Genomic DNA, 12,346 nt, shown 5'->3' on the forward strand with positions numbered 1-12,346 from the left:
ATAGAAATTTTTCCTGCCCAGTTTGGCAAGTATCTTAAAAACCTGAAGATGAGGAAAGATGACAAAGGAACTCTAAGTTTCAATTTTACTTTGGTTACTGCTGCTGCAGTTTGTCCAGAAAGGTCAACATAAACTCCTGGAACGTTAGGGTCAAGTCTTCTTATTTTCTCAATAGTTGCATACTGGTCTGTTTGTTCTCTAGCTTGTGGTTGTACTGAGTTTCTCAAAGCGAACCATTCATAGTTTGCCCATGTTACTGTTTGAACTAAGTCAGAGTTAGAATATATCTTATATCCCATGAAAACTTCTGGAGCATATTGGTATCCGACATAGAAAATTCCATTGCAACCTTTCTTGTCAGACAACTTGGCAGAAGGTTTTATTTCAATGTCTTGTTCCACGTATAAGAAAGAGTTGTCAATAGAAATTATATGAAACCTGTCGCAAGCAATATCTACTGTTGTTGAAGAACCTTCTCCAAACTCACCTACGTTTCCATAAGAAACAGCAGTTGTATATTCGTAAGTTCCAGGAACTATTTCTGACCTTCTAATGGCATTGTCGCATTCGTTATACCATTCGGAAACATTTCCATTCATAGCATCCAAAACTGTTGGCGTTATATTCTGAGCGGCGTACATTTCATATGAGTAAAAATATAGAATAGTTGGATTTATATGTCATAATAGAAACCCACGTGGACCAAGCTTTACTTTCTTCCTGACTGAGTTTTTAACTCTTCTTTTTCCTTCATTGCCCTCTGCTTGAAGTTGTTGCATCTTTGCATTATGTTCATCTAGTATGTTGCAAATTTTCCATGCCCTTTTTGCCTTTGGGCTCTGGTCGCCCATCTCAGGTAACCTATATCCTAGAAAGAGTTTGTCATAGTTTGTATTTGAGTCGTCGCTTATTGTTTGCATGACTCTGTCCTGAGTTTCCGGTTCAAGCTCTTCAAACAGTGCCTGTCCATATGGAATATGCTCGTTTCCAAATATATGTTTTTGTAGCCATTCTGGTTTTCTTTCCATGTTACCAACTATATCTTTTGTGAATGGGAAAGCTTTTACCCAATCTTTCAGTCTTGCGTCGTTTATTTCTGTAGTTGGTTTTATTTTGTCAAGGAACATGTTTTTCAATACTAACATTTCATTTGGTACTGTCCATTTGAGTTTTCTTAAATATTCATCCCTTCTCAGTTCATCGTCTGCAAAGTAAGTTTTTATGACATTTTGTAAACTTTCGTTTGCAAGGTCATGTACAATAGGTTCTCTTCCTTCGCTCTCCCTAACTTTCTTTCTAAACTCTTCACCAAATATACCATCTCTATGGTTCTGTGTAGTTCTTTGAGATAAATGTTCTAGAACGTCAGGTGTTATATTTCCATCAGCCATGTTCATTTCATACTGGTCCAAAATATCTGCATGTTTCATATCTTTCAATGGCATTAAAGCCGCGCTTAAAATACCAGCTATATCTCGTTCACCATTCAATTCCATTGCGTCTACAACTTCTTGGAATTGTGGTTGTAAGTTTATGAACCACCTATCCGGATTAGCTTTATGACCCCATCTCATTGTAGTTCCATCGTCTGCAGAAACAAAAGTAGGTTTGTTTCCATCTTGGCTAGGTTCTGAATGAACTTTAAACAATGTTTCATTTCTATATGTTTTCTTGAAATTTAACCTTTTATCTTCACCGAGTTCATCCGAAGATTGAACGTTAAATGCTCGTAAGTAAAAAGGGTTGTTGTATTTGTGTACATTTTCTTTCAGTACTTTCATTCTATGCTGAATATTTTCATCTGGTGTTGGAGTCTTTTGTATGTCGGCAAACATTTTTCGATATTCTTCTACTATGTCAGCCGAATCTTTCTTAGACTCTTGGAAAGATTCCATATTCACCTCATGCTCTTGTTGAGGGTCAAGATTTTTCGGCTGTTCCAAATCTTCATCTAGTTCTGTGAAGTTAGTTTCCAAAGGAGGGACTTGTTCGTTTCCTTCAGGCTCTTCTAGCTGTTGTTGCTGAACTATTTCTTCCATGTCTGGTTGTATCTGAACTTCTTCCTGTGGAGTTTCTTGTACCTCATCTGCTGGCATTTCATATATTCCGAGACCGTTTTCAACAATTTCCCTATCTACGTCATCCGCATTCATAAGCTTTTGTTCTTTCGTTCCGTCTCTATTTTTTACGCGTTTCATGACGAAAGTTGAATTGTCATTTAGCTCTGACATCAAATATCTCGGAGTAAATTCATCCATGTCATTTGGATGATATGCTATTAAATCATATCCCTTAGCGAGCTTGTATTTTCCAGGTTTGAGATTATATCCGTTTTGGTGCTGAGCCATAAAGCTAAATAGGTTCGGGTCAGTATTTCCATCCTTGAACTTTCTAATAGCTTCTTTATATCTGTCACTAAAGTCAACAGTATCTGGGAAACCACACTCTTCTTTAAGCATTTTTAAGAATTCTTGGTTTCCTTGTTCTCTACTTCTTTTATGTCCTTGTTCTGTTTGTGGTTGTTGTGCTGGTTGTGGAGGTGGTTGTTGTGCTGGTTGTTGTGCATGCCTGTGTCTGTGTCCATGTGACGATGTAAATGTTTTAGGTAGTCCTGGTGCAGGTGCTTCTCTTGGAGGGTTTGGTGGTATATAAATTCCACCAGCTGGCACATATGTTCCATCTGCAGCGTAATGTCCTACCTGACTTTTCGTTCTTAAGAAAGCATTTACTAGGTCTGTTTTGGTCTGTTGTAACTCTTTTTCTTGACTTTTCACAACAGTTGCTCTAACGGCGTCATAGGCACTTTGAACTGCCTGTCTCGTTGCTGCATCTGTTATTTTCGTCATATTTTGTGCTACTTCTTTTAACTCTTTGTCGAAACCTTCAGACTTCAGTTTCTTTCCAGATGAGAAGTCGTTCACTTGTTTCACCTTACTATGAAGAGCTTCGAAGGCGTTCTTAAAGTCAGCATTCATTAAAGCTTCATTTGAACTGTCTTCATCCGCTTGTATTTTTGTCCTTATTGACCCTATGAGTTGGGCTGCTTTAGCGTTGGCTTGGGCATCTAACCAGTCATTGTTGGCTTTTATATATTCTGCGCTTTTCATTGCCTTTTGCATAGCCGCGTCGTTATTTTTACTTTCTTGTGCTAAGTTTTCATACTGTACGGTTTGGTTTTGCAACTGTAAAAGTTTTTCTGCCTTTACATTTGCTTCAACTTCCTTTTTATACTCATCGCTATCCATATATGTCTTCAGGGCTTTTTGTTTTATCTCTTCATCTTTCAGTATTTTATATTGAGTAGTATGGTTTTTCAAATTTATGACATCTTGTTCCATTTTTGCTACTTCTGCTGCTTTTTCTGACACTTTTTTTGCATATTCCTCTGTACTTAGTTCTTTCAGTTGTTCTTCTTTCTTCTTTTTCTCTACGTTTAACTCATTGAGTTTCTTTGTGTGTCTGTCATATTCTAGTTTCTTTTCGTTTTCACTTATTTGCTTCTGTATGTCTATGTTTGACTTTTTGACATCTGTTATTTGATTTTTGAGTGAACTCAAATTCATTTGACTTTGAGGGTTATAGGCTGTTCCGTCTGCAGCTCCACCATAGCCTGCCATTTTCGCTAAAAGTGCCGCTCTTAAACCTCCACTCTGTGCACCAACAACTCGGTTTAAAAGCATAGGATTGCTTGACATTTGTTGCAACATAGTGGGGTCATTCAGCATTTGTTGTTGCAACTGTTGTTGTGGTGTCAGTCTTACTATTGGATGTTTCAATGCTCTCTTCCTCTTACGTATATTCTTACGTAGCTTACGTGGCATTTTAAGTGAAGTAAAAAACGGTTTTTGACATATGTTTTATTGTGACTTCTTCGTAAAGACTTTGTTGAGATTTCTTCGTAAATGAGTGTAAATGACCCAAAAATATATTTTAGGTGAAGAGGTGAGATTTCACCTCTTTTTTCACCTCATTTCTCACCTCTTGAATTTTCATGAATTTCTTCGTAAAGACTTTGTTAAGACTTCTTCATCTAATTTCTCATGAACTTTCTTGTCTATGTTTTGTTGAGATTTCTTCGTAAAGACTTTGTTGAGATTTCTTCGTAAAGACTTTGTCAAGATTTCATCGTAAAGACTTTGTTGAGATTTCTTCGTAAATGACCCTAGTAGTATATTTTTGGTGTAAATTTCATGAAAATTCAAGAGGTGAGAAAAGAGGTGAAAAAACAGGTGAAATCTCACCTCTTCACCTAAAATATATTTTTGGTGTAAAATTCTGAGTAAAATGACAGATGGAACACATACTTTTTCAGTAAGTACATATGGGGTAGAAAAGAGGGTAGAAAACGGGGTAGATATACCCTTCTACCCTAAAATATATTTTTGTCTGATTTACGCTCATTACGAAGAAATCTTGACAAAGTCTTTACGAAGAAATCTTGACAAAGTCTTTACGATGAAGTTTTGACAAAGTCTTTACGATGAAGTTTTGACAAAGTCTTTACGATGAAGTTTTGACAAAGTCTTTACGATGAAATCTTGACAAAGTCTTTACGATGAAGTTTTGACAAAGTCTTTACGATGAAATTCATGAAAATTCAAGAGGTGAAAAATGAGGTGAAAAAACAGGTGAAATCTCACCTCTTCACCTAAAATATATTTTTTATTGAATTCTGTATAATATTCTGAGTAATATGACAGATGTTTATATAACACTTTCTCCGGTTTATAGGACCTCTCTCATATTCTATCTTGTCATATCAAAACTCATAGTCATGTTTGTCCTCTAAGACTTCATTTATACTAAACATCTTCAGGGCTAGAAGGCACGAAGTGCCTGGAAGCCCCACTTCCTTTTTTTTTTTTTTTTTTTTTTTTTAATCAAATTCAATGATCTTAAAAGCGAAGGATAAACCTCAAAATTTACGAATATAATGAGTGGGAATATAATGCTTATCTATCATAAAACCATATGAAATATCAATTTTTGCTTTACGCCTAATTTTTGACGACAATTAGCAAAAAATGTTAAATGTTAACACTCAGTCCATTTGAATATGAAAAATAAAATTGACTTTGATTAAATGTTTTTATTTATCATGCAATTCTTCTTGCGACCAAAGATTTGAATAAAAGTTCAAAAAATAAGATAGCTTAAAAAATAATATACGGTAGTGTTTACTAATAGATGAATAGTATATAAATTCTATTAAAATGGATTTGATCCAAAAAAATATATAAAATTTGATCATAAATAAAATTGTTTAGTAGTCATTTAAAATGATGTAATTATTCAAATTTTGCTAAGACCCATTCGTCTTTGATATATAACTCCCATTTTTGCATTTCTGGCTCGTACCAAAATTTTGAAACTTCGAATAATTCGTTAGGAGTGTAATTACTATTCGTTTTTGGATTAATATCGAGAGATAAATGTGGTGTATTGTTGTATTTTTCAATGAACTGCTGAACTGAGTCCTTGATTTGTTGAATATCATCCAACTCGTCTGGCAAAAACTTTTCTAAGCTTGGCCACAGGCGCTCCACCTTGCCGTTCTGTCTTGGCATATACGGCAAGGTGTGCTTCCAAACTATTCCGTTTTCCTGCATAACCTGGCCGAATTCACCGCGGTTTTCACCGCCGTTATCGGTCCAGATGCAGTAAGGAATAAACTCCTCTAAAAGTTTTCTTAAAACCTTCGCTGTTGAGTTGGAAGACTTGTTTTTCAATAATTTAGTTTTGAGAACTTTACGTGTCATATCATCCAATATGGCAAAAAATGGAAAAGAAACATTACCGTGAAGGTAATGAATATCGCAGTGCCATATCAAATTCTTTGATATGGCACGATATTTGGTAGGTGGATCTGCTGGTTTGTAATCTCTTTTTGAAGATAAACCTGATTCCATCATAAATTTTTCCACTTGATGATGCTTTATTTTTTGTAAATTGTCAAAAATTTGATCTTTTGTCAAATCTTCTATATTTTCAAATTCTTTTGCAATTTCTTCTTTTTCTTTCTCACAATCGGGATTTTGAGCAATATTTTGAAACCTTTTAATCAATAAATAAGTTTTTGAAATTCCTCCTTTATATTGTGAAACACAAGAATTAATTAATTGTTTTTGCTCAAATGTTGGTGGATTTGGTTTTCTGCCGCGACTAACTTTTGGTAATTCGATTTCTTGAAGTTGAAATGCTCTTCTTATTGTATTTTCGGCAACATTCAATTTAATTTTACCATTTTCCAATTCAACTTCCCTTCCCACACTTTTGTAAGATTCACCTTCTTCTATTCTTCTTTTAGCTTCAAATAGCCATTCTCTGCTTATAGATTTGGCAGTAGTCATAAAAGTGGTCCTTCTTTTGTGATAAGATTCAAATTTGAATGTGGATGATAAATAAAAATCAAAAATCTCGTAAACGAAAAAGAGGATTTGACTGCGTCAAATCCTCTCTCTCAAAAAGTGGACTTTACATGGCAAATTCCAAATGCATGTAAGGTCCACTTTGATCAGTTTCAGGATGGAATTGGAGGCCATGAGGTACTGACATTGCATCAGTATCTCATAGCCTCCAATCCCTTCAAAAAATGGGAGAAACTTTGGTCGAATAATTTAACATTCGGCCAAAGTTTCTCCCATAATTAATGAGAATGAAAGGGTAAGAGGCATATTGTTGTAAACAGAAATTCATCAAAAGTGACACCTCAGAAAAGCTAAAATATTGAATTTTTGGAACTTTTGATAGAGCACGTTTTTAAATATTAATTAAAGTAAATGTATATTTTGTAAAGATTCTTTTTAATAAAAAAATAAAATTTTGAAGAAGAACACAAAATCTTCTGAAAAATAATATCACATAAACTCATATTATTTTCTAATATATAACTATTTTATATAAAAATCAAATTCAATGATCTTAAAAGCGAAGGATAAACCTCAAAATTTACGAATATAATGAGTGGGAATATAATGCTTATCTATCATAAAACCATATGAAATATCAATTTTTGCTTTACGCCTATTCCCACTCATTATATTCGTAAATTTTGAGGTTTATCCTTCGCTTTTAAGATCATTGAATTTGATTTTTATATAAAATAGTTATATATTAGAAAATAATATGAGTTTATGTGATATTATTTTTCAGAAGATTTCATTCTATATGCCTATGAAAAGTACTCTCAAAACTAACTTTTTCCTAATTATAATTAAATCTAGAATATTGTATTATGCTTAGTATTATTTCATTTTTCTCATTCAATTTAGAATTTACAAATGTCAAAAAATTGAGAGCTGTCACTTTTGATGAATTTCTGTTTATTACACATATAGGGTCACTATATACCTCTTACCCTTTCATTTTCATTTGGAGGTCAACAAACCCGGAGTTAATTGCAAACAATTAACTCCAAATTTGTTTATGTTAAGGAAGGAATTGGAGGGTAAGAGGTACATAGTATTAATATGTACCTCTTACCCTGCAATTCCTTCTAGAAAGTTCCAAAACTTTGGGTTAATTGCAAACTATTAACCCAAAGTTTTGGAACTTTCAAGTGGAGATGGAATGCTTTGGGGTATACATTAATATAATATACCTCAAAGCCATCCATCTCCACTACAAATGGGAGAAACTTTGTCCGAATAGTTTAACATTCGGACAAAGTTTCTCCCATCTTTCAATGTAATTGCTACCTGTGAGGTACTGACTTGAAGTCAGTGCTTCACAGGTAGCAATATCCAAAAATTTAAAAACATTTTATCAATTCGTTAGAGAACTAGAGCCTCCTAGGTACTGAACCAGAATCAGTGCCTAGGGGACTCTAGTGATCTATATAAATCTGAGAAACTTTGAGGAAATTGTTCGACATTTCCTCAAAGTTTCTCAGCAATTTAGCGAGGAATGTTCGTTATCGTGTAGATATTTATAATATATACATGATAACAAACATTCCCCGCTAAAAGATGTAAAATCTTATAAGAAATAATTGCAAAAGAATAACAAATTGCAACAAATTTTATATGAAACTGAACCTTATGAGGTAGTGATTCAAGATCACCGCCTCATAAGATTCAGTTTCAATCTCAAGTATCTCAAAAGTAAGGCTCTATTTTTTGCCATGTAAAGTGTCACTTTTTCTGTCAAACTGTTTTTATCGTTTTCGTTTACAACAAAAATAATTGTTATAATTTAAATGAAGAAGTAATTTAAAACGATTTTATTTATGATCAAATTTTATATATTTTTTTGGATCAAATCCATTTTAATAGAATTTATATACTATTCATCTATTAGTAAACACTACCGTATATTATTTTTTAAGCTATCTTATTTTTTGAACTTTTATTCAAATCTTTGGTCGCAAGAAGAATTGCATGATAAATAAAAACATTTAATCAAAGTCAATTTTATTTTTCATATTCAAATGGACTGAGTGTTAACATTTAACATTTTTTGCTAATTGTCGTCAAAAATTAGGCGTAAAGCAAAAATTGATATTTCATATGGTTTTATGATAGATAAGCATTATATTCCCACTCATTATATTCGTAAATTTTGAGGTTTATCCTTCGCTTTTAAGATCATTGAATTTGATTTTTATATAAAATAGTTATATATTAGAAAATAATATGAGTTTATGTGATATTATTTTTCAGAAGATTTCATTCTATATGCCTATGAAAAGTACTCTCAAAACTAACTTTTTCCTAATTATAATTAAATCTAGAATATTGTATTATGCTTAGTATTATTTCATTTTTCTCATTCAATTTAGAATTTACAAATGTCAAAAAATTGAGAGCTGTCACTTTTGATGAATTTCTGTTTATTACACTTCTGATTTTAGCATTGAACTAAGCGTACTTCTGTTGCATGCTAAGTTCGGTCAAAATGTAAACCTCTCAATTTTATCGTCGGGGAAAGTAACTCAATTCCTTCAAAATTATTCTTTAAATATTGAATTTAAAGTTATTTAATTTGGATTATAAATAAATAGGCTAATACAATATTTAAAAATGAGAAAAAATAACTTTTCAAAGAACTTTTCATAATCTCATAGAAAATTTTTTATTCAATAATTATATAAATTAATTAACATTCATAATGGAATTGGATTTTTTTTATAAAAAATTGGTCCTACTTAACTTTTTGAGAGAATTTGGCTTTTCATTTTTTATTATGAGTAGACCAACCATTCCTTCTTGGTGGTTAATTCAAACACGCGAAAAACTTGAATCTCGCGAACTCAATTATTTAATTGCGTGTAAGCGAGTTCCATACGAGGATGAAATGAGGTGTGAATTTAGATCAATTTCGAAAAACACACTTAAAGCAGCATACACAAATGCAAATTTAACGCCCCCAAACGTTAAACCTGGTCCGGCACCAGATGATATTACTCCTGAAAATTTGCAATATGTTCTCCAAAAATTTCAGGAATATAAGTGCGGAATCCAAAAGATGTTTTGGCGTTTAAACATGGATCAAAATGTTTATTCAGTTTCCTACAATAAACTCAGAAGAATTTACAGTATTTTGGAGATCAAAGAACCAAAAAGTGACAGACCCCCTCAAAAATATTATACGCCATATGAAGCAACAAAACCTGATACCATATGACATGTAGATGTTCATTTTTTATACGGTTCACAGAGGTTACCTGTTTATGGTATAATAGACGATAAATCTCGGTTTTTGTTGGCTTTAAAAATTTTGCCAAATAAATCTTCCGAATCTACAACAAGAGTTGCCGAAGAAACGATTGGCTTATATCAAAAGCCATTTTGTTTCTGGTCCGACAACGGGGGAGAGAATATGGGCCAATTTTATAATTGGCTCATGCGAAACAACATTCAAATCCGCCACACTCTCCCCCATATGCCGCGCCAGAACGGCAAGATTGAAAGGCTCTGGCCGTCTCTTGAAAGAAATGTCGGCCGGTCTTCAAATGCAAAACAAATTCAAGAATTTCTTGATAAATTCAGGAAAAATTACAACTCAGTACCACATAAAACCCTTCCCAAAAAGGGTTTTCGCCCCATGACTCCAGAAGAGTGTTACAATGAGACACCACATTGGAAACAGGGTGAAACGCCATTTTGGAGAGTTATGATTGATGGACACTTCGAAATCAAAGAAATACCGAACCATTGAATACACAATTACGAATAAACGCTTAATTTTTATAAAAATCTTATTACATTTTTCCTGAATTTTTAAATTGTACAATAAAGATGGAAGGCTTTGGGGTACATATTAATATAATATACCTCAAAGCCTTCCATCTCCACTACAAATGGGAGAAACTTTGTCCGAATAGTTTAACATTCGGACAAAGTTTCTTGTTTTTAATAAGAAACTAAAGGCTATGAGGCACTGATTATATATTAGTGCCTCACGGCCTTTAGTTTCTAATAGATAGCTGAGAAACTTTCTCCTTCGATTTAAAACTAACATTAAGGTCATGAAAAACTAATGGAGTTAAAGGCAAGAAATCAGCAGAAATAATGGAGTGTGGTAGAATTTAAGAAAAAATGACACTAGAAAAGTGACACCTAACCTTAAATTTCCAAACACTATTTTTTGATTGTATTTTGTTATTTGTATATTTATATATATAAATATATTTATATATGTATATTTATATATGTATATATTTATATATGTATATATTTATATATGTATATATTTATATATGTATATATTTATATATGTATATATTTATATATGTATATTTATATATGTATATATTTATATATGTATATATTTATATATGTATATATTTATATATATATATTTATATATGTATATATTTATATATGTATATATTTATATATGTATATATTTATATATGTATATATTTATATATGTATATATTTATATATGTATATATTTATATATGTATATTTATATATGTATATATTTATATATGTATATATTTATATATGTATATATTTATATATGTATATATTTATATATGTATATATTTATATATGTATATATTTATATATGTATATATTTATATATGTATATATTTATATATGTATATATTTATATATGTATATATTTATATATGTATATATTTATATATGTATATATTTATATATGTATATATTTATATATGTATATATTTATATATGTATATATTTATATATGTATATATTTATATATGTATATATTTATATATGTATATATTTATATATGTATATATTTATATATGTATATATTTATATATGTATATATTTATATATGTATATATTTATATATGTATATATTTATATATGTATATATTTATATATGTATATATTTATATATGTATATATTTATATATGTATATATTTATATATGTATATATTTATATATGTATATATTTATATATGTATATATTTATATATGTATATATTTATATATGTATATATTTATATATGTATATATTTATATATGTATATATTTATATATGTATATATTTATATATGTATATATTTATATAGGGGAGGTTTTTTGTGATATGGAAAAATGTTAGTTGCTCAATTATCTCACTATTGGATGGACTTTTATCGAGCGAAATTTTGGCTGTAAAGACAATTCTGATATTGGTAACATGGTGATAAGAACAAATAGTCAGTTTGCCTGGTTTATGATGAGATAATTTCGATTTAAAAAAAAACATAAAAATTGATTTTAATGAGCGATTATATTTGAATATGCTCTCCTAATTTGAAGGAACTGGTTAAATCATGAATTGATCATGAATAATTTTTTTTCAAAATAACAATTATAATTTCATATTCATTATAAGTTGAAAATATATCATAAAGACTTTATGAATGATAAATTCGTAAAAAACAAGTTAGTTTGTTTCTGAAAATAATAATAATAAAAACCAATTTAGACCCAATAATTTTTGGCGGGATAATTGAGATGTTTAACAAAAACTGAAAGGTGTCATTATTATCTATGACCAACAAGCAACTGACCTAGTCTGGATTACAATATTCGGTTCATCAAACCGCCAATTTGATGAATCAAGCCAAATTGTAACTGACCTAGTCTGGATTACAATATTCGGTTCATCAAACCGCCAATTTGATGAATCAAGCCAAATTGTAACAAACCAGTTGTTGATTGCATGGTATTATTCATCGAACTGCCAATTTGATGAATTAAAAAAAAAAAAAAAAAAAAAAAAGGTAGTGGGGCTTCCAGGCACTTCGTGCCTTCTAGCCCTGAAGATGTTTAGTATAAATGAAGTCTTGACAAAGTCTTTACGAAGAAGTCTTAACAAAACATTTACGAAGAAGTCTTAACAAAACATTTACGAAGAAGTCTTGACAAAGTCTTT

The 12,346-nt window shown here is 31.0% G+C and overlaps 2 protein-coding genes across 2 annotated transcripts, besides 10 other annotated features; both read right to left on the reverse strand.

The window, feature by feature from the left end:
* Window positions 1-587: part of a mobile genetic element that runs on past the window's edge.
* Window positions 588-680: 93 nt separating this feature from the next.
* TVAGG3_0357030 (protein of unknown function, DUF4106 family) lies at window positions 681-1,496 on the reverse strand (the record flags this gene model as incomplete). Its single annotated transcript, XM_051231332.1, has 1 exon — window positions 681-1,496. The coding sequence occupies one exon, from the start codon at window positions 1,494-1,496 to the stop codon at window positions 681-683; it is 816 nt and encodes a 271-aa protein (XP_051101062.1).
* A 313-nt stretch (window positions 1,497-1,809) lies between these two features.
* TVAGG3_0357040 (protein of unknown function, DUF4106 family) lies at window positions 1,810-3,338 on the reverse strand (the record flags this gene model as incomplete). Its single annotated transcript, XM_051231333.1, has 1 exon — window positions 1,810-3,338. A coding segment is annotated over one exon (1,529 nt), but the record flags the coding sequence as incomplete, so codon positions are not given.
* A 1,953-nt stretch (window positions 3,339-5,291) lies between these two features.
* Window positions 5,292-6,350: a mobile genetic element.
* A 248-nt stretch (window positions 6,351-6,598) lies between these two features.
* Window positions 6,599-6,676: a mobile genetic element.
* Window positions 6,677-6,714: a mobile genetic element.
* Window positions 6,715-7,291: 577 nt separating this feature from the next.
* Window positions 7,292-7,328: a mobile genetic element.
* A 2-nt stretch (window positions 7,329-7,330) lies between these two features.
* Window positions 7,331-8,176: a mobile genetic element.
* Window positions 8,177-8,799: 623 nt separating this feature from the next.
* Window positions 8,800-8,836: a mobile genetic element.
* Window positions 8,837-10,231: 1,395 nt separating this feature from the next.
* Window positions 10,232-10,437: a mobile genetic element.
* A 1,057-nt stretch (window positions 10,438-11,494) lies between these two features.
* Window positions 11,495-12,171: a mobile genetic element.
* Window positions 12,170-12,346: part of a mobile genetic element that runs on past the window's edge.

Source organism: Trichomonas vaginalis, chromosome V (genome assembly GCF_026262505.1).
Source record: "Trichomonas vaginalis G3 chromosome V, whole genome shotgun sequence".
Taxonomy (NCBI): Eukaryota; Parabasalia; order Trichomonadida; family Trichomonadidae; genus Trichomonas; species Trichomonas vaginalis.